The sequence below is a fragment of the Eriocheir sinensis genome, unplaced genomic scaffold (assembly GCF_024679095.1).
Source record: "Eriocheir sinensis breed Jianghai 21 unplaced genomic scaffold, ASM2467909v1 Scaffold1172, whole genome shotgun sequence".
Classification (NCBI taxonomy): Eukaryota; Metazoa; Arthropoda; class Malacostraca; order Decapoda; family Varunidae; genus Eriocheir; species Eriocheir sinensis.
Window position 1 is genome coordinate 55,691 of NW_026110488.1, and position 21,512 is coordinate 77,202.

The 21,512-nt window shown below is 45.9% G+C and overlaps 1 protein-coding gene across 2 annotated transcripts; it reads left to right on the top strand.

The window, feature by feature from the left end:
* Positions 1 to 6,500: 6,500 nt before the first annotated feature.
* Positions 6,501 to 13,298, top strand: LOC126989441 (demethylmenaquinone methyltransferase-like). Of its 2 annotated transcripts, none has more exons than XM_050848034.1 (6): positions 6,501 to 6,901; positions 7,138 to 7,289; positions 8,794 to 8,918; positions 9,532 to 9,624; positions 12,268 to 12,380; positions 12,737 to 13,298. In XM_050848034.1, the coding sequence occupies exons 1-6, from the start codon at positions 6,701 to 6,703 to the stop codon at positions 12,815 to 12,817; spliced, it is 765 nt and encodes a 254-aa protein (XP_050703991.1). In that variant the 5' UTR covers positions 6,501 to 6,700; the 3' UTR covers positions 12,818 to 13,298. The 2 variants fall into 2 exon arrangements, with proteins under 2 accessions (XP_050703991.1, XP_050703992.1); XM_050848035.1 differs by having other exon boundaries at positions 6,512 to 6,901; positions 8,806 to 8,918; positions 12,737 to 13,237.
* Positions 13,299 to 21,512: the final 8,214 nt, after the last annotated feature.

The following is a 21,512-nucleotide window of genomic DNA, read 5'->3' on the forward strand; positions in this document are numbered from 1 at the left end:
TTGGAGCCTGACTGATCCGCCTCCCTTCAGCTTTTCCCTCAGTTTCCTCCCCTGCCTCCCCGACTGTGACATCCGCAGAATTAGTGATGACCGTCCATTGTGTTTCCGATGTTGGGAATTCGGACACATCTCCCGCTACTGCAGTGCGTCAGAAAAATGTGCTTGGTGCGCTAGTGATCACGACTCTCGCATCTGCTCACACCGCGTCGCTCCTCAGCCGCCTCCTGTCCCACCGCAGCCACCGAACAACCCGACCTGCCCGCATCTACGAACATCAACTGGAAGTGTCCTCGGTGTAACAAGCAGGGAGTTAATGTATGGCACGGCTGTGTCAAGCGCTCGGCGAGGCAACCAGCAGCCTCGCCTCCTCCTCCTCCTCCGCCAGCCTCGTTGCCTCAAACCCCGCATTATGAAGCTTCTGTCTCCTCGGAGTCAGCACAGACTCGTGAGCTTCGTGAGGCTGTTGTTGCTCTAACGACTCGTTGCAACTCATTCGCAGAGCGGTGTGATGCACTCCAGACTAGCCTTGTTGATCTCGCCGCCAAACAAGCCTCCACAGACACCACACTCACCACACTTGTTGAAGGGCAGCAGGCAATGATTGCTACGGTCACCACACTCACCGAGAAGTTTGACGCCATCGTTTCCCACCTAGAGAAGAAGGGTATGGAGTCGTTGACACCTTCCTCACCCCTGGGCGGGGCACAGCGTGACCGTGCGTTCCCCACCACCTATTCCACGTCTGGCTTCCGTGTACCGAAGGGTAGAGTTCGCACGTAATATTGAGCTTCATGTCATCTCCTGGAACGCCTGCGGTTTAAGAGATCTGGCAAGACTCTCAGCTTTGAAGGGATATGTTAACGAGCACTCCCCGACAGTCATATTCAATTAGGTGGCCTTTGTTGGTCCTCTTATTGGTGACAGACAAGCTCCCTCACTTACTGGCTACGTTTCTTACGTCCACCCAGTTCGAAACGGTCTCGTCACATATGTACACTCCTCAGTACCACACCAGCTGCTTCGTACCTCCGTTGAAGCAGACATGACCTTTCAACTCCTGGAGGTAGCGATGGGACACGGCAAGATTCGTTTATGTAATGTATGTTCTGCCCCGGGAAGAATAAACTTGGCGGCCTTGCCCCTTCCAACACTTGGTGGCATTGTGTACATGGGTGATTTTAATGCCCGCCATCCTGAACCTGGTGACTCTTCTCCAGCTCCGAACCGGAATGGGCCTCGACTCCTTGATTTCGTCAGACGATACCGACTCACACGATGGGATACTGGCGGCGCCACCACTCCCGTGGAGGTACCCTGGACCACATCTTTACGTCAGGACTGGTAGCTCCACGTGTCAAGTGTTTCTCCATCCCCGTGCTGTTCTCCGACCACGTTGCGTTGACCTCCGATACTCCGTACCAGCAACACCCCCTCCCTCCCACGCCCGCTCCCGCATCCAGATACCTCCAAAATACTGTCCAACATACATCTCCTACATGACTACTATGCTTCCTACATTTAACACCAGCTCCCCTGATGAGTTGTATTCCTCGCTGGTGAAGTCCACCCATGACTTTTACACCCGGTATGTCACCCGGCCTCATCTCACCCGTCGACCTGGGGTTCGTATCGGGCCACTCGATGACCGTGTGCTTCAGGCAGAAAGGAAGGCGGTGGAGCACGGCCTTGCTTTTCAGAGAGACCCAACCCCTGCCCATCTTCACCAGTACCAGACGTCTCGAGACGAGCTGATGACTCTCCAACAGCATGCCCAGACTGACTCGTGGCACAACTTTACTGATAGCATCAATCATCTCACCAGCGTGGGTTCCATGTGGCACAAGATTAACAAGATTGTAAAGAAAAAGCCTTGCATTGCTCTCCATCACAGTCCAACGGAATATGCCGAGTCCCTTATTGACTCCTGGTCTGCACAATCACGACCTGGCAACCTTCCAGCACCTGTACAAGCTGCACTCTCCTCCCAGGCAAGCCTTCGTTCTCTCTGCCTGGTGGACGCTCTGTTGCGGACAGATGAGGAGGATGACGTTCCCATCACGTCTGATGAGCTGCAGCGTGCCCTGACTCGAGGTACGTCATCAGCACCTGGTGATGACGGGATCACTTACTCTGTCCTACGTCTTCTCCAGAAAGTTCCTGGCGATCTCCTGCTGCAGCTTTTTAACTCGTGTTTTCGGAAGGGTTGTGTGTCTCGGGCGTGGACCTCTAGCACCATAGTGCCCATACCCAAACCCGGTACTGATAAATTCCGCCCCATCTCCCTGACATCGTGCTTCAGCAAGGTGCTTGAACGGATCTTCCTTAACCGTCTGATGTTCCGCCTGCAAAACAAGCTTTCGCCGCGACTGTATGGTTTCCTGCCTCAGCGGGGGACGCACCACGGCCTGTATGAGCTTTATTCCCGCCTTTCACCCACCAGTGTTGCAGCATTTATCGATCTTAAGAGTGCTTTTGATATTGCGAGTAGAGAAGTCATACTTGATCACCTTGTGGCCTTTGGTGTTAAAGGAAGTTTGTTGATATGAATACGTTGCTACCTCAGCAACAGAACTGCTCGGGTCCTTTTTAGGGGCGCGTGCAGTACCTCTAAAGGCTTCGCTTTGGGTACTCCACAGGGTGGCGTACTAAGTCCATTTCTCTTCAACGTCCTCATGCATCGCCTTCTTTCTCTCCTTCCTGACAGCCCTGGCATTGCAATTACCTGTTATGCTGACGACATCTGCATCCACGCCTACTCACCCATGGATCTTCAGCACTTCCTTCACGCGTTCTATGCATCCTCAACTGCTTGAGGCCTCGTTATTTCCCCTGAGAAGAGTAGGATTTTCTCTACACGCAACCCTCAGACACTCCCTGTCTTCACCGTGGGAGGCAGTATTGTCCCTCATTGCACACAGTATACCTACTTAGGTTCACCCGTGCGCATCACCCCAGCTATGCCTGCACAACAACGTATCCATCCCATCGTTAAGGAGCTACTGGACAGACTAGAGCAGCGCTTCATCCCTGTCAAGTGGCTTGCAAACAACATGAAAGGAGTCTCTATCCCTGTAGCCAAGACCATCTACATAGTGTTTCTTCGATCAGTTGTCGACTATCTTTCCCCTGCGCTCTGCCAGTTTTCCAGGGCATCAATGCAACCACTTGAAATTTTTCAAAACAAAGTCATGCGGTTTATCCTGGGTTGCCCCACTTCGACCAGAATAGTCAATATGCTGTCAGAGCTAACTTTGACTCCACTTGTTGATAGGATCTACATGAATGTCACGTACTTCAGCATCAAGTGTTTGCATCTTCCCCATCTTGCTCCTCACTACACTCATGTCATCCGAGCGGCACTCGACCCGAACACGCGCCGACCTCCACCTCGGCCAGGCGGACGCACACTTGTCCGCATGGTATGTGCTGATCTCCGAAGGCACATACCATTGATGTCCCTGCAGTCGAGGTTGTTCCTGGTTTGCCACCCTGGCGAGTACCTAATCCACGCATCTCCTTCACTCGTACATCTAAAACTGACCATACTCTCCTACAGAAGCAGTTGTCCCTTGAGGCCATCGCCAGTGTGTCTGCTTCGGTTCCTCCTGCACACCATTTCTATGTTGACGGCTCACTGCAGGCGGACGGGAGTGCGGCGTGTGCTGTGTTCTCCCCCACTGTGGCGCCGCCGGGAGATGGGTGGGTTGGCCGTCGTTTACCCAGTTCGACGTCTTCCACCTACTGTGAGCTGAACGGCTTGTTGGATGCTGTTACCCTCCTTACTGACAGGGGACTGAGTGGGGTGATCATCTGCGACTCCAAGTCTGCCCTTCTCGCCCTTTCATCCCCGAGACCCGCTTACGATCACGTGGTTCACGTCGGCTAGCCACCGCACGGGACAGAGCGTTGGTTGTGTCCTTTTTGTGGGTGCCGTCTCATGTTGGACTCGCGGCCAATGGTAATGTGGACGGTCTCGCTAAGGCTGCGTGTGGCCTTAACCTTCCTGCAGTGCGAGTCCCGCTCTCCTTACGGTGCTACAGGAATACGCTGATGGCAGACGTCAACGCCCGTATGGTGAATCGCAGGAACTCTGAGCGTGCTGACAGTGTATCCATCCAACATTACGACGCCTTCATGGATACAAACCACAAATATCGTCATCATGGCCTCATGGTCCGTAGACACAATGTCGTGAGTGCGAGGATTAGGTTGGGTTATCGACCAGTGTGGCAGATCTCCCAGGTCGAGGATATGCCACACTATTCTACATACAAACTATGTGACCAAGTGAACGCTAACACCCTTCAACATTATTGTCTTGCCTGCCCCACAGTGATAGACCTATTACCGCAGGGACAGGATTTAACTTATGTTTGTAAATATCTACTTCAGGATGATAATTTGGACTTTATGCTCATAAGATTTCCTTATTTTGGGGGATATTAAATGTGAATCTTTCAGTCTCTTATATATATATATTTTTTTTTTTTTTGTGTGTGTAATAATAATAATGATAATAAAACGGTTTATTGAGAGGAAGGACTGCAGCCCTAGAGCTGAAAATTTACAAACTTTACATGGGCAAAGTAATAATAATAATAATAATAATAATAATATTAATAATAATGATAATAATAATAATAGTGATAATAATAGTAACAATAATAGTAATAATAATAATAATGAAAATACTGATATTTACAGCTTCTGTTGTCGAGGGGTTCACATGTTGTTGATTAGCCTGACCATCGCGGGCACGGCGCTGTTCTTGTAGCGGTCCGTCCGTGCCCGTATTGGAGCCAGTCTGTTGGCGTGCCTCACGGACTGTCTAGGACGGGAGACTGCAGGCGGGAGTAGATTCCGGTGTCTGGGGTGGTAGAGCAGACCGGTCGCACAGCGTTGCAGCAGGGCTGAATGACGTACTTGAAGGGTGGTGAGGGTGAGGATATCGAGGGCGTCTTGGTAGTTGGTGTAGTTGGGGCCCAGGATGATTTTGCATGCCCGTTTTTGAACGCGCTCCAGTTGGCGGCGTTGCGTGAGGTTGAGGGAGTTGGACCATGCTGGGGACGCGTACGTGAGCTGCGGGAGCATGAGTGTGCTGTACACACTCGCCAACTCACGCCCGGGAGTCCCCAGCGTCTTGAGCCGCCGCAGGAGGTACAGTTTGTAGGTGGCGGATTTGATGAGTTGGGTGGTGTGGTCCTTCCATGTGAGCTTGTTGTCTATCGTGACTCCAAGTAGCTTAGTAGACTGGACTAACCGAAGAGGAGTGTCATTTAAGAAGACTGCAGGAGGGGTGATGGGGGCTGAGGTGTTGATGTGCATGACTGTGGTTTTGGTGTCGTTGATGGTGACGTAGTTGTCTGGTGTCCATGATTGTAGGCTGTGTAGGAGGTCTTGGAGTTGACTGTAGTCAGGGTTGTCGTTGTTGATGGTGACTCCTAGTGTGGTGTCGTCTACATACTTCCAGCGGTTGGGGGTGTGAGTCAGTGCGCTGTTGATCAATATCAGAAAGAGAAGCGGGCCGACATTGGTCCCTTGAGGCACTCCGCAGGTGAGGTGCTGAGGGGGAAAGGCCACTCCCTGATACCTCACCACCTGACTGCGTTGGGAGAGGAAGTCGGCCAGCCAGCACACTAAGCTTGGATGAAGCCCGAGGTTAATTGCCTTGTTGATGACAGTGGCGTGGTGGACGAGATCAAAAGCTTTTCTGAAGTATATGAATGCAAGGGCGACTGATGTTTTCCGTTGTTCGAGGTTCTTGTAGGCAAAGTCAAGGAGGCTGATAAGGCAGTGTGTGGTGGAGGAGGTCTTCATATTGCCGTACTGTTGAGTGTCAATATGGGGTATAAATTGGTCAAGTATGTCTTTCTTTCTTTTTCAAGGAGGCGTAATAAATTTCTTCTTTCTCTCTCTCTGAGAGAGAGAGAGAGAGAGAGAGAGAGAGAGAGAGAGAGAGAGAGAGAGAGAGAGAGAGAGAGAGAGAGATTTGATTTGATAAATTTATTACGCCTCATGGCGACAAACAAAATACAAATTCAATATCCATAGATGTCTCGTAGGACACGTTGACACACACACACACACACACACACACACACACACACACACACACACACACAGCCAGTGTTCCGCTGATTGGAAAACAGCCTACGTCACCCCAGTCCCTAAGACCCCAAACCCTCAGTCCCTAGGCGACCTTAGACCCATTTCAATCACTCCCATTCCCAGCCTCCTATGCGAAGATTTCATCTTCAAATGGACATACTCAAAGAGAGAGAGAGAGAGAGAGAGAGAGAGAGAGAGAGAGAGAGAGAGAGAGAGAGAGAGAGAGAGAGAGAGCGCAACTTCAGCTGGCCGTGCAATAAGGTTCAGAGCCTTACTGCACCCACACCTCACTATCACCTGTCACCCTCGTCCATGTAGCAATCCAGTCTACTCTTAAACCAAGTTTTCGCCCCTGCACTAACTATGTGATTCCTTAGTCTATTACATTCCAGAAAGAGAGAGAGAGAGAGAGAGAGAGAGAGAGAGAGAGAGAGAGAGAGAGAGAGAGAGAGAGAGAGAGAGAGAGAGAGAGAGAGAGAGGCGGGCCACACCTGTCATGGAGGTGGGCGGAGCTTGAGAGCCAGCCGGCGAATCAACGAGGAGTGCGGCGCGGGGCTAGAAAACCGTACCTACCTTCGTAAATATATAAAGGATGTATAAAGGAATCGTACTGTACTGTAGTCATGCCCTGTCTGTGATTCTCCCGTCTCTTCCCTGCTGCAGGATAATGTCTGAGGGCGGCAGTCGGGGCGACGTGGCAATGAGGGCGGACGCGAACGTCCACAGGCCGGGGGTCACGCCGGAGGAGATGGCGGCCGGCTACGACGAGTGGTCCGAGAACTACGAGGAGATGGTGAGAGAGAGAGAGAGAGAGAGAGAGAGAGAGAGAGAGAGAGAGAGAGAGAGAGAGAGAGAGAGAGAGAGAGAGAGAGAGAGAGATGCCTTCGGTACCAAGTGCCAACGCAGAATCATGGGGTATCGCTGGAATGATTTTGCGTTAAACCGGCGACTACTCCGTAAGGTCCGGGAGTGAAGTGATGCGGCCCCTGGGGTACGCACCTGTAATCATCTGCTTCCCCGTCCTATTAGATGATCTGGAAAGGCGGGTACCGTGGCCCCGCCATCACGCTGGAGGAGGCGCTGCGTTGGGTACCCCCGGAGCGGCGAGCCAAGGCCAGGGTGCTGGACGTGGCCGCCGGGACGGGCTGCGTGGGCCGCGAACTCCACCGGGAAGGCTTCAGGTGGGTGCCGCAGGGCCGCAGACAGGGGGATGTCCGGTCACCATACTTAAATATCCTCCAGTCCACTGCCTTCTGCCTGCCAGTGCCTCAGCCTCAACACGACTCCAACGCCAAGAGATGAAGATGATGTGTTGGAAATTACAGCAGCTTGTGTAGAGGCAGGGCCGCTGGGTGGGAACTGGGAGCGGGCAGGAGAGGCATTACTATAGTCCATCGACTCTAACTTAAAATTGAGCCCTGTGACTTGGCCCGGGGAAACCCCCATTGTTTACAGATCTAGCGATGACCAGCGCATGGCGTTCTGTCTCACTGTTAGTCTGTACGTTATATATTTATGGAATATATATACATTCATAATACGACTGCGTGGTGTTATGAATGGCTTGGGATTAGAGGGAAAGACAACGACTCAGGAAACCTTCCATATCACTTGGCAACGTGGCTCATGCAACGTTGCCGCCTGACGGACCTTGGCAACAGGCGCCAGACCGCACCATTCAGCGTTACGCCACAATGGACAAATCAAGTAGATCTCACTCTCGCGCCCTGCGCAGCCATGCAAAGAAAGAGAGAGAGAGAGAGAGAGAGAGAGAGAGAGAGAGAGAGAGAGAGAGAGAGAGAGAGAGAGAGAGAGATAGCCACCCTCTCTGAGGAGAGTAATGGAGTGATGTGGCACCAGCGCGGCCTCGTGGGGAATCCTTGTGTCGCGCCCAAGGGCTCAAGTTAAATCGATAGACTATACTATGTTAGGAATTAGGCCAGTTAACCGGGGGATTAGACAAATGAACTATTTCCCTTATGGAATTAGTCTCGGGCCGACAGTTCAAGCCAACTATGAGTATCGTTTGAGCTCAAATAAGCCTTGGATGGTACTTAAATACTTCGGTCATCGGCTCCCAAACCGAGACAGAATCAACTTATTCACTGCCTGAAGACTAACCATATTTACCATGAAAGGAATAACAATAGTGAAGTGTTTCCTTTCACGAAATAATAACTAATTGTCCTTGCTGAATTATAATTAAAGAGCAAGGATAATTTAACCGATGGAAACAGCGAGGAAAGCCACGCCATCTGGCGAGAGAAATCCAAATATCGCTTCAGACCCACGTGGTTGGTTTTCTCTCACTCCATCACCGGCCTTCTCAAAGTAAAGACCAAGGCACTGCAGCCCACCCATTAACTCGGCAACGAGACTTCAGAGACAACAATATCTTTTGAAACCCGCTTCTCAGCTAAGTGCCCCCAGCAGTTATTTGAGACAGATAGATTTTACTACACGGATCCGGTAGGATTATTATTTGTTCGGCTGTCTGGAGGTGCTTGTTGGATACCTTCACCACCTAATAGCTGGTAAGCACTTGTTTCTTTGGGATTGTCTGACGGGTGTGTTATTCACTTTGCGAGTGACCTAACTGTTGGGTAGGGTAACTTTACTGATTCCCAACAACTACTACTACTGCTATAACTTATACTACTACTGCTACTACTACAACTACTACAGCCACTCCCACAGGCACATAGACGCTGTGGACCCGTCGGAGGGCATGATGAAGCAGCGGGAGACTGGCATCTATACCAACGACTTCCTGGAGTTTATCGGCAGCGGACACTCCACCGTCCCCAAAGGTATTGGTATTTTTTTTTTTTTTACATTAAAGGACACGGCTCAAGGGCAACAAAAGGAGTACAAAAAAAAAAGCCCGCTACTCGCCGCTCCCATAAAAGATAAAAGTAAAGAGTAGCCAAAAGAGAGGTCAAAGTCGAGTGGAGAGGTGTCTTGATACACTCTTCTTGAAATAAGTCAAGTCATAGGCAGGAGGAAATACAGACGAAGGAAGGTTGTTCCAGAGTTTACCTCTTGCATAAGGGGTTTGGATAGTATAGGGATGAGCATGAGTAGAAAGTCGTGTGCAGCGGGGCCGCGGGAGAGAGGGAGGCTGCAGTAAGCAAGTTCAGAAGAGCAGTCATCATGAAGATATCGATAGAAGGTAGAAAAAGAGGTAACATAGCGGCGGAATTTAAGAGGTAGAAGGTTGTCAGTAAGAGGAGGAGAGCTGATGAGACGAAGAGCCTTAGACTCCACTCTGTCCAGGAGAGCTGTGTGATTGGAATTAGTTATTTTTGTTGTTACATATGTAAAGAATAATATACGTATTTTTTTTCTACATCTCTCTCTCTCTCTCTCTCTCTCTCTCTCTCTCTCTCTCTCTCTCTCTCTCTCTCTCTCTCTCTCTCTCAGACACATACGACCTGGTGGTCATCTCGGGCGGTATGGGCGAAAGTCACATCCCACTCAGTGGCCTCGACGACCTGGTGCGCGTCGCAAAGAACGGTGAGTGAGTGAGTGAGTGAATGAGTGAGTGAGTGTTTTTACAGCTCAAGGGCACAAAGAAAGGAAACTAATATAAAAAAAAAAGCCCGCTACTTGCTGCTCCTTAAAAAAAAAAAAAAAAAAAAAAATCAAAAGAGGTGGCCGAAAGAGGGGTCAATTTCGGGAGGAGAGGTGTCCTGATACTCTCCTCTCCTGATACTCTCCTCTTGAAAGAGTTCAAGTCGTAGGCAGGAGGAAATACAGATGAAGGAAGATTGTTCCAGAGTTTACCAGCGTGAGGGATGAAAGAGTGAAGATGCTGGTTAACTCTTGCATAAGGGGTTTGGACAGTATAGGGATGAGCATGAGTAGAAAGTCGTGTGCAGCGGGGCCGCGGGAGGGGGGAAGGCATGCTGTTAGCAAGTTCAGAAGAGCAGTCAGCGTGAAAATAGCGATAGAAAATTGAATGAGAGGCAACATCGCGACGGAATTTAAGAGGTAGAAGACTATCAGTTGGAGGAGGAGAGCTGATGAGACGAAGAGCCTTAGACTCCACTCTGTCCAGAAAAGCTGTGTGAGTGGAGCCCCCCCCACACGTGAGATGCATACTCCATACGAGGGCGGACAAGGCCCCAGTGCATGGTTAGCAACAGTGCGAGGGAGAAAAACTGGAGGAGACGATACAGAACGCCCAACCTCGATGAAGCTGATTTAGCGAGAGAGGAGATATGAAGATTCCAGTTCGAGATTTTGAGTTAAGGATAGACCGAGAGTATTTAGTGTTGAAGAAGGTGACAGCTGAGTGTTGTCGAAGAATAGGGAATAGGTGTTTGGAAGATTGTGTCGAGTTGATAAGTGGAGAAATTGAGTTTTTGAGGCATTGAAGGACACAAGGTTCCTTCTACCCCAATCGGAAATGATAGCAAGGTCTGAGGTTAAGCGTTCTGCAGCCTCCAGTCTGGAGTCGTGTACTTCCTGTTGGGATGGCCTTCTAATGGAAGAAGATGAATAATGCGGAGTGGAGACGTCGGCGTATGAGTGGACAGGACAGTTTGTTATGGAAAGATCATTGATGAATAACAAGAAGAGAGTGGGTGATAGGACAGAGCCATGTGGAACACCACTGTTGATAGGTTTAGGGGAAGATCAGTGACCGTCTACCACCGCAGAGATAGAACGGCCGGAAAGGAAACTGGAGATAAGGGAACAGAGAGAGGGATATAATCCAAAAGAGGGCAGTTTAGAAAGCAAAGACTTGTACCAGACTCTATGGAAGGCTTTCGATATGTCTAGCGCAACTGAGAAAGTTTCACCGAAACGGCTAAGAGAGGATGACCAAGAGTCAGTTAAGAGAGCAAGAAGATCGCCAGTGGAACGCCCCTTGCGGAACCCATACTGGCGATCAGATAGAAGGTTATAAGTGGAAAGGTGCTTTTGAATCTTCCGGTTAAGGATTGATTCAAAAGCTTTAGATAGACAGGAAAGTAAATCTACAGGGCTATAGTTTGAGGGATTGGAACGAGCATACTTCCAGTAGGAAGGAAAGGTAGATGTTGATAGGTAGAGACGAAAGAGTTTGACCAGGCAGGGTGTCAGCATGGAAGCATAGTTTTTAAGGACAATAGGAGGCACTCCATCAGGTCCATTAGCCTTCTGAGAGCTGAGACCAGAGAGGGCATAGAAGACATCATTATGTAGAATCTTAATAACAGGCATAAGGGAGTCAGAGGGGGTATGAGTAGGAGGAATATGCCCATAATCGTCCAGGGTGGAGTTCTTACAGAAAGTTTGAGGGAAGAGTTCAGCCTTAGAGATAGATGAGACGGCAGTGCTCCCGTAAGTGTTAAGGAGAGGAGGGAAAGAGGAAGAAGTGAAAGTGGTGGAGATCTTATTGGCTAAGTGCCAGAAGACACGTGAAGAATTAGAAAAAAAGCAAGGTGTTAACATTTTCTATTGATGAAAGAGGTATTGGTAAGTCGGAGAATAGATTTGGCACGATTCCGGGCTGAAATGTAAAGTTCATGGTTAGTAGGACTGCGAAGGCTCTGATGAGTTAGTGTGTGTGTGTGTGTGTGTGTGTGTGTGTGTGTGTGTGTGTGTGTGTGTGTGTGTGTGTGTGTGTGTGTGTGTGTGTGTGTGTGTGTGTGTGTGTGTGCGCGCGCGTTTGTGTGTGTGTGTGTGTGTGTGAGAGAGAGAGAGTGTGAGAGAGTGTGACTGTGTGTGTGTGTGTGTGTGTGTGTTCTGCAAGGTCCGCTGAGCGGGTGAAGGCGCTGGAAGCTGGACCCTCAGCTTAGATACTCGTGCGAGGACCCGTAGGTTAGCATTGTTCCTGGGCGTGCCGATCTTCCGCCACGACTATTTCCCAAGGCCACTGAGAAGATTCACCGGGTTTTCATGGGTGGTTTTCCCGTTGAAGATCGTGACAGACGTGTAGAACCATCACTATAGGATCGCAAAACAATTCATGGTAATCCCAGCAACTTTTACGAGAGGCTTTTCAAACAGGCGAACTTAGGCGCCGTTTAGGATGGGAAAGAGCCTACATAGAGACTTCAGATTTGCCTGGAGTAAACCTTGAGGTGGTCTTCCTAGGGTGGGCTAGACGACGCCCCCCCTAGCGTATGCCCCAATGATTAACTGATTTCCTCCTCTCCGGCACTCCAGGAGGCTTCGTGATCATCGTGATGCGCCATGAGTACCTACAGACCGTGCCTTCCTACAAGGACAAGCTGGAGCCTTACATGGACCAGCTGGAGGCGGACGGGAAGTGGAAGAAGGTAGGGAGCACCGTTGCCAGATTATCGTACTCAGAGCATAGTATTTACCGTTTTTTGACGCCCAACTATTGCCAAGAAACATCGGGAATTAACTATTTTAACGATAGATATAAATGAATCTAGTTATTGAGCCCCAGGAGACAGTTATGGGGTCGGAAGTTGGTAAATATAAGAGACTGAGTACAATTATCTGGCAACGTTGGTACAAGAAAACATTTACTCTAATCAAGGTTTCTGTCTGGCGGGGCTGTTCACTGTATGGGCGCCTGTCACGACACATTGGTATAAGGAGATGGTCAGGAGCTGGCCAGGAGGAGAAGGTCATGTATTTGAAATGATGGTCATAATTCCTTCAGGTGGAGCGGCGCACCGTCCCAAACTATTTCTGTGGCAAGGAGGGTCTCGTCTTCGTCTTCCGCATCACTAAGCCTGAGTGAGGAGGAAGAGGAGGGAAGGGAAAGGAGAGAGATGAGGAGGAAGAGTTATAGTTGTGCTGTGCCAAGGCCGTCTCTGTGTAACAGCCTTGGCTTTCGTCGCGGCACCCGAGACTGAGGTGTGAATTATCGTGCTCTGGCAACCTGGTGTCATGGCGTCTACGATGTTATATGATACTCTACGCATAGAACACATTTGTCAGTATTAATCATATTATTGAAATTGTCGTAAAAATATGTTTTAGATTATAAGGCTGAGGCTATAGAATGCTTAACCTCAGACCTTGCTATCATCTCCGATTGGGATAAAAGGAACCTTGTGTCCTTCAATGCCTCAAAAACCCAATTTCTCCACCTATCAACTCGACATAATCTTCCAAACACCTATCCTCTATTCTTCAACTACACTCAGCTGTCACCTTATATTTCCGAGGGTATTAAAGGAGTTAGGTGATATAATCTGTGACCCACTAACCGACATCTTTAAGATGTCGGTAAATACTGGCTATGTGCCGAGCCTATGGAAAGTAGCTAATGTGACGCCGATTTTTAAAAAGGGGGACAGGTCAGTTGCTTCACTAAAAACTATCCATGTGACGCCGATTTTAAAGAGGACAGGGGTCATTAGCTTAACATCGGTTATAGGGAAGATGCTGGAGTCCATAATAGCCAGGAACATTCGGGAGCATTTAGAGAAACATAGCTTAATTCACGACTCGCAGCATGGGTTCACAAAAGGTAGGTCATGCCTCACCAATCTCTTGTCCTTCTACAATAAAGTATTTGAGGCGGTTGACAGAGATGAAAATTATGATGTAATCTATCTTGATTTTAGTAAAGCGTTTGACAAAGTTCCTCACCAACGACTGTTGCTTAAATTACAGGCTCACGGAGTAGAGGGTAAAGTTTTGAACTGGATCAAGGCGTGGCTTAGCAATAGGAAGCAAAGAGTGCAAATCAATGGTAAAAGATCTGACTGGGGATGTGTTACGAGTGGGGTCCCACAAGGTTCGGTATTAGGTCCACTTTTGTTTATTATTTATATCAATGACTTAGACACAGGAATTAGTAGTGATGTTAGTAAATTTGCAGATGATACCAAGATCGGTAGAGTAATTGAGTCGGATCAGGACGCTAGTATTCTCCAAGGTGAACTCAACAGATTATATGACTGGGCGGATAAATGGCAGATGGAGTTCAATGTAGGGAAGTGCAGTATTCTGAGTGTAGGTGAACAACCCCTCACATAACTATTGCTTAAATGACACTCTCATAAGTAGGTCTGGGTGCGAGAGGAATTTTGGGGGGGGTGTTAAGTGAGCTCTGATCTCCAAGCACAATGCAATTCAAGCTAGAAATCGAGCTAATAGGGTACTGGATTTATTTCAAGAGCGGTACAAGAAGCCCCCTGAATAGGGTACTGGGATTTATTTCAAGGCGGGCAAGCAACAAAGCCAGTCTTCCTCAAACTATATTTAGCATTAGTTAGACCTCATCTTGACTATGCGGTTCAGTTCTGGTCACCCTACTATAGAATGGATATCAAAATGTTAGAATCGGTGCAGAGGAGGATGACTAAGATGATTCAGGGGTTGAGAAACTTGCCGTACGAGGAAAGACTCAAACAGTTAAACTTGCATTCTCTAGAAAGGCGAAGGGTGCGTGGATACATGATCGAGGTTTATAAATGGATAGTACAGGCTTTAATAAGGGAGACATTCATAACGTTTTGTTGGTAAGAGAACCGGGTAGGACACGAAGTAACGGGTTTAAACTGGATAAATTCAGATTCAACAGGGACATAGGCAAAAATTGGTTTACTAACAGGGTGGTGGATGAATGGAATAGGCTTAGCAGTCATGTGGTGAGTGCCAATACAATTGTGACATTCAAAAATAGACTAGATAAATTCATGGACAGCGATATTAGGTGGGGTTAGATACACGGGAGCTTAGGGTCAAAGGAGCTGCCTCGTACAGGCCTACCGGCCTCTTGCAGACTCCTGCGTTCTTATGTTCTTATGTTCTTAAATATCCTCGGTCTATCCTTAATTAACTCAAAATCTTAACTGGAAACTTCACATCTCTTCTCTCACTAAATCAACTTCCTCGAGGTTGGGCGTTCTGTATCGTCTCCTCCAGTTCTTCTCCCCCGCACAGTTGCTATCCATATACAGAGGCCTTGTCCGCTCTCGTATGGAGTATGCATCGCACGTGTGTGGGGGGCTCCACTCACACAGCTCTTCTCTATCTTTCGGCCACTCCTCTGTTGTAAAAAAAAAAAAATAATAATAATAAGGTCGCTGATTATGTAGTTGTATGTGTGTGTGCATGTGTAATGGCAAGTTGCCAGAACACGATAACGAAGACCTCAGACTCGTGTGCTGCGACTATAGTATACGTTTAGGAATGCTTGGTCTGGGTCTTGGGGTCTTGATGATGTACAGACATGTATATATATAATAAACGGGTGTCTACTTCCCCTCAGAATCATGTTAATATTTGTTTGTTTCTCAAGTTAATTTAAGTGATTACTCTTCCTAATTTTAAATGCGTCTACTGTTCCTAATTTATAGTGCGTCTACTGTTCCTAATTTATAATGTGTCTACTGTTCCTAATTTATAATGCGTCTACTGTTCCTAATTTATAGTGCGTCTACTGTTCCTAATTTATAATGTGTCTACTGTTCCTAATTTATAATGCGTCTACTGTTCCTAATTTATAATGCGTCTGCTGTTCCTAATTTATAATGTGTCTGTTGTTCCTAATTTATAATGTGTCTGCTGTTCCTAATTTATAATGCGTCTACTGTTCCTAATTTATAATGCGTCTGCTGTTCCTAATTTATAATGTGTCTGTTGTTCCTAATTTATAATGTGTCTGCTGTTCCTAATTTATAATGCGTCTACTGTTCCTAATTTATAATGTGTCTGTTGTTCCTAATTTATAATGTGTCTGCTGTTCCTAATTTATAATGCGTCTACTGTTCCTAATTTATAATGTGTCTGCTGTTCCTAATTTATAATGTGTCTGCTGTTCCTAATTTATAATGTGTCTGCTGTTCCTAATTTATAATGTGTCTGCTGTTCCTAATTTATAATGTGTCTGCTGTTCCTAATTTATAATGCGTCTACTGTTCCTAATTTATAATGTGTCTGCTGTTCCTAATTTATAATGCGTCTGCTGTTCCTAATTTATAATGTGTCTGCTGTTCCTAATTTATAATGTGTCTGCTGTTCCTAATTTATAATGTGTCTGTTGTTCCTAATTTATAATGTGTCTGCTGTTCCTAATTTATAATGTGTCTGCTGTTCCTAATTTATAATGTGTCTGCTGTTCCTAATTTATAATGTGTCTGCTGTTCCTAATTTATAATGCGTCTGTTGTTCCTAATTTATAATGTGTCTGCTGTTCCTAATTTATAATGCGTCTGCTGTTCCTAATTTATAATGTGTCTGCTGTTCCTAATTTATAATGTGTCTGCTGTTCCTAATTTATAATGTGTCTGCTGTTCCTAATTTATAATGTGTCTACTGTTCCTAATTTATAATGTGTCTGCTGTTCCTAATTTTAAAAGCGTCTGCTGTTCCTAATTTATAATGTGTCTACTGTTCCTAATTTATAATGTGTCTGCTGTTCCTAATTTATAATGCGTCTGCTGTTCCTAATTTATAATGCGTCTGCTGTTCCTAATTTATAATGCGTCTGCTGTTCCTAATTTATAATGTGTCTGCTGTTCCTAATTTATAATGCGTCTGCTGTTCCCAATTTATAATGTGTCTGCTGTTCCTAATTTATAATGCGTCTGCTGTTCCTAATTTATAATGCGTCTGCTGTTCCTAATTTATAATGTGTCTGCTGTTCCTAATTTATAATGTGTCTGCTGTTCCTAATTTATAATGTGTCTACTGTTCCTAATTTATAATGTGTCTGCTGTTCCTAATTTTAAAAGCGTCTGCTGTTCCTAATTTTAAAAGCGTCTACTGTTCCTAATTTATAATGTGTCTGCTGTTCCTAATTTATAATGTGTCTGCTGTTCCTAATTTATAATGTGTCTGCTGTTCCTAATTTATAATGCGTCTACTGTTCCTAATTTATAATGCGTCTGCTGTTCCTAATTTTAAATGCGTCTGATGTTCCTAAATTTAAAAGCGTCTGATGTTCCTAATTTTAAAAGCGTCTGCTGTTCCTAATTTTAAAAGCGTCTGCTGTTCCTAATTTTAAAAGCGTCTGCTGTAGCCCTACGTGGCGCAATGCAGAGGAAGTTACTTATTTAATCTGAAAGTAAAGTGAAATGATCAGAAAATAAAGTTAAGTAACAGTAGTGAAGTATATGTGGCAGTGAGCATGTGGAAGGATGAGATGGAGCGAGAGAACAAAGATTAACGAACAGAATAAAAACTCTCGCCCCCATCCCTCCCTCCTCCATACTTCCTTCCTCGAACAGAGTCGTCCGCCACTGGAACAGCCTCCCCGCAGAAGTAGTCAGTGCGGAAACGAACAACTCCATTTCCATTGACAGTAACTTTACAGCGTCGGGAGTGAACTGAACGTATCCAAGAGTAGCAGAAGTGCTTTAATCCTTTCCACAGGTCACTTAATGTTCTTAGTTCTTTTCCTTTCTTCTTCTATTATGAGATATCATCATCATCATCATAATTTCGTTTAACGTCCGTTTTCACTCTTCCTGAGCGGTTGGACGCTTTATGGGTCTCCTCTATTCTGCTCTGTCTTCTGCCTGATGCTCATCCAATCCCATAGCTGGGCGTCATCGCGATAAGGTATCGCGATACTTTATCGCTGATAACAAAATCAGGTTATCGGCCATCCGCTACTTATTTAAATATATATCGGTAGCTTCGTTACTTTTGTAACCAAACTTGCGATAATCGCAACTTTTGTTCGCCTCTCAGAAAAAAACAACAACCGTTGTCTCCTCCATACTGCGCATGCGTGGCCCGGGCGCCCGGTGTTGTATGAAAAAACATCGGGGTATGAAATATCTTCGGTGAAGAGATTTCATACTTAGATCATCAACATTAAAACACTAGGTTATCTTTTTTATGTTACTCAAAAATCAATAAATCAAAGAGAAAAACCATTTACCTTTGCCCCCAAAATTATTATTCACTGCCTCAAATTTGATATTCCATATTGGTTTGTGAGCATGCCATGGTATTTAAGGCACCCGGTGTTGTATTAATTGGTGTTCCATCGTCAAAAGCTGGCGCTTTTGTTTACAAACACTGGTCTCGTGAACTACGCATGTTCAGATCAGTAGCCCTGTACAGTCTCTCAAAGCTTTTAACACATTAAGAGTATTAAGAGTAGTTGCTGAATCAGATATCAGACATATTGTACCACCATACTAGCTGTTTCTAGAACGACACTCTGTACATATAAATACAACTCGTACAGTGTCGTTCTAAAAACAGCGAGGATAGTGGTAGTGGTACTGTATGTCTGATTCAGCCTTCCAGTAACTCTTAATTATGGTAAAAAAAATTGTGAGAGTGTACAGGTCTACGCTTGCTGGTCTGAGCATGTGCAGTTCACGAGAGACCAATGTTTGTAAACAAAAGCGTTGACGGTGGGGACGCCAAATAACACAACACCGGCTCAGGCGTTTCTAGTATTACCGTCCATATGTATGTGTCAACGTGTGGTTCTCAGGTTTTGTAAGTTTTCTAAAATACAGATAATGAAAATTTTAACTCATCTATGTTTTTTATTTGAAATATCAATATAGTATTGTTTTCGCCTATTGGACTTATCGCTAGCTAATATCGGAATTGTGGATATATATTGGTATCGGTTATCGGTTATCGCCTATATTTGTGTTTCCAGTTAACGAATATCGGTTATCACCGATAAGGTTTTCCATTATCGGTTATCGGGAATAAGGTTTTCTGTTATCGTGCCCAGCTATGTCCAATCCCATCACTGCCAAGTCTTCCTGTATACACCTTCTCCACGTTTTCCTAGGTCTACCAATTGGTCTCCTTCCTTTTACTTTCAATCTCTCCACAACTCCCAGCACTGTATCCTCCCCTGCTCCCTTCACATGTCCAAACCATCGGAGTATTTCCCTTCTGATCACTGTTTCCAGGTCCTCTACTCCACATCTGTTAGTTCCATCTGCACTGGACACCCTGTCTTGCCAATCTCTCCAAACCTCCCAGCACTGTATCCTCCCCTGCTCTCTTCACATGTCCAAACCATCGGAGTCTTTCCTTTCTGAGGTGGTGGCGGAGTGGTTAGCGTGCCGTTCCCGCATTCGCAGCGTTGATGATGATGAGGGTTCGAATCCGCCGCTAACCACCTGGGATTTTTCAGTCACCGCCGAGGGGCCTAAGACTACCCACATGCTGTCCTGAAAACCACCCACCAACCCGGACTCTAGAAGAAGCTATGTAAGTGAAATCAAGATTGAGCTCCGGGGGGCAGCATGAGCCAATAATAATTGCGCCACTATAAACAATTGTCTGCGCCATAACGGGCTCGGGCCCACCATCAGGCCCCCAATAAAAAAAGCCTACCGGCGCTTTAGGTCACATGTAAGAAAATAAAAAAAAACTCTTTCCAGGTCCTCTACTCCACATCTGTTAGCTACATCTGCACTGGATCGACACCCTTCTGTTATGAGATATGGAACAAAGAATAAAGAAGATAATAAACTGTTCTCCCTCCCCCTCCCTCTCTCCCTCCTTCCTTCCTTCCTCGAATTGAGTCGTCCGCCACTGTAACAACCTTCCTGCAAGAGTGGTTAGCGCATACTGTGTGATTTTCAGTTAATACAAGAAACATGTGTGCAATATTCATGCAGTGGAGGAAATGATAAGACTCGTAATATGATAATAGAAAACAGTAAAGGAAGGAATGTTAAATAAGTGCATGAAACCAATTATAATCATTTTCCACAGCTAGAGGTCTTTTTTTTTTCTTGTTCTTGTATTAATAGTTTTTTTCTCCTGTATGAGATATATAATAATAATAATAATAATAATAATAATAATAATAATAATAATAATAATGATAATAATAATAATAATAATAATAACAGTAATATGAGAAGTGTGATAAAGGAGAAGAGAAGAAGAAGAAAAAAGAAAAAGACGGAGAAAGTAGAGAATTACAGATGAATAAAGAAGAAGAAAGAAGGAATGGAGGAAACAGAAGGAAGGGAAATGGAAATAATGGAAATATATAACAATAGAGCGGGTCAAGGGGGGACGGGGGGGGGGAGTGCGGTACTCGGCTCACCTCAAAACAAAACAACGTGACTGAGAAAGAGTAAGGGAGGAGAGGGAGAGAATGTAAGGGAGAAGGGAGGTCGGAACAGGGAAGGGAGGAGAGGAGGAAAAGGAAGGAGAGGGAGAGAAAGACTAAGGGAGGAGAGAAGATGGAAGAGAAGGGAGAGGAGAGGGAGAGAAAGGAGGGGATGGAGTGAAAGAGAGGAGAGAGAGAGAATAAGGGAGGAAAGGAGGGGATGGAGGGAGGTAAGGAGTAAGGGAGGTGATAAGAGACAGAGAGGGGTGTAAGTAAAGGAAGGTGAGGGAGAGAAAAAATAAGGGAGGAAAGGAGGCGGCGTTTTACGAAAGCGCGGATTGGCATATCAAAAGCGCGGCAAACGTTGCTGATATATTGCTATCAAAAGCGCGGCAGAATATTAAGTGAAAAGCGCGTTTTATCACTCACCTCCAAGTCCGATTGTTCATACGTTCATTAACGATCGCTCACCTCTTCCGTTAGCCAGATAAAAGAACTTAGGACAACATTTAAAAGTTCCATCTACGATGATCTCAGCAGTGTTTGTCAAAATTTTTAGATTTGTTGTACATGAAAGAATAACCAAACCTGTCTCAGGATTATTTTCCAGGATAAAATCTTCCCTTTTGGTTGTAGAAGTAGTCATAGAATTAAGAGCCTGGTGTAGTTCCTGACGAGTTTTAGGTAATACAGGATACACTTTTCGCCTTTCTCTGTATAATGATTGTGCAATCGATCTTATATCAGTATATTCAAGTTCATCGTCAGAGAATTTTTGTAGTTCAATTCTAATTAGCTTTGAAGGCCTTGCCGTCAAATCGTCAGTTGCCTTCCTTTTCACTGTTGCACGTATTTGCTATCTTTCTAGTTTTTTTTCATCCTTGTCATGATTGTGCTCACATTGTATTGGAGTAATTACTTCAGTCATTGTCTGTTTTAAGTCGACCTTTACATTTTTTGTTTGTACATCGCCACGATATGGATCCATCAGTCAGTGTGCTATCAACTCTCTCTATATATCCATCCTGCATTAAGCACTTCTTGCCTTTGTTGGTCTTAGAAATGGTGAACTCCATACTGGACAGCACAGCACAGCACAACACAGCACAGGATGAAAACAACGGACTGACTGACCATCAAGGTGTAATCAACCGGCTACAACAACAGTGAACACTTTGTGAATCATTAAGACACACTAAACGAAACTTATTGAAATAGCGAGTCAAAAGGGAATAATCTTGGCGCGCTTTTGTAACTGCATTAAGGGTGAGTTTAGAACTCGTTAATCTTTTCGAATCCGCGCTTTTGTAGTGCGCCCAAAGGAGGGGATGGAAGAAAAGGAAGGAGGTGAGGGAGATCAGTAAGGCGAGGTTCCCACTATTCTGTTTTGACGGATCCGTCGACGTTAATAATGACCTCAAAATGACGT

Coding starts and splice junctions, on each gene's coding strand:
- LOC126989441 (XM_050848034.1), top strand. CDS start 6,701: ATGTATAAAGGAATCGTACTGTACTGTAGTCATGCCCTGTCTGTGATT. Junction 9,625..12,267: donor GGTGCGCGTCGCAAAGAACG/GTGAGTGAGTGA, acceptor CCGGCACTCCAG/GAGGCTTCGTGATCATCGTG. Junction 12,381..12,736: donor CGGACGGGAAGTGGAAGAAG/GTAGGGAGCACC, acceptor TAATTCCTTCAG/GTGGAGCGGCGCACCGTCCC.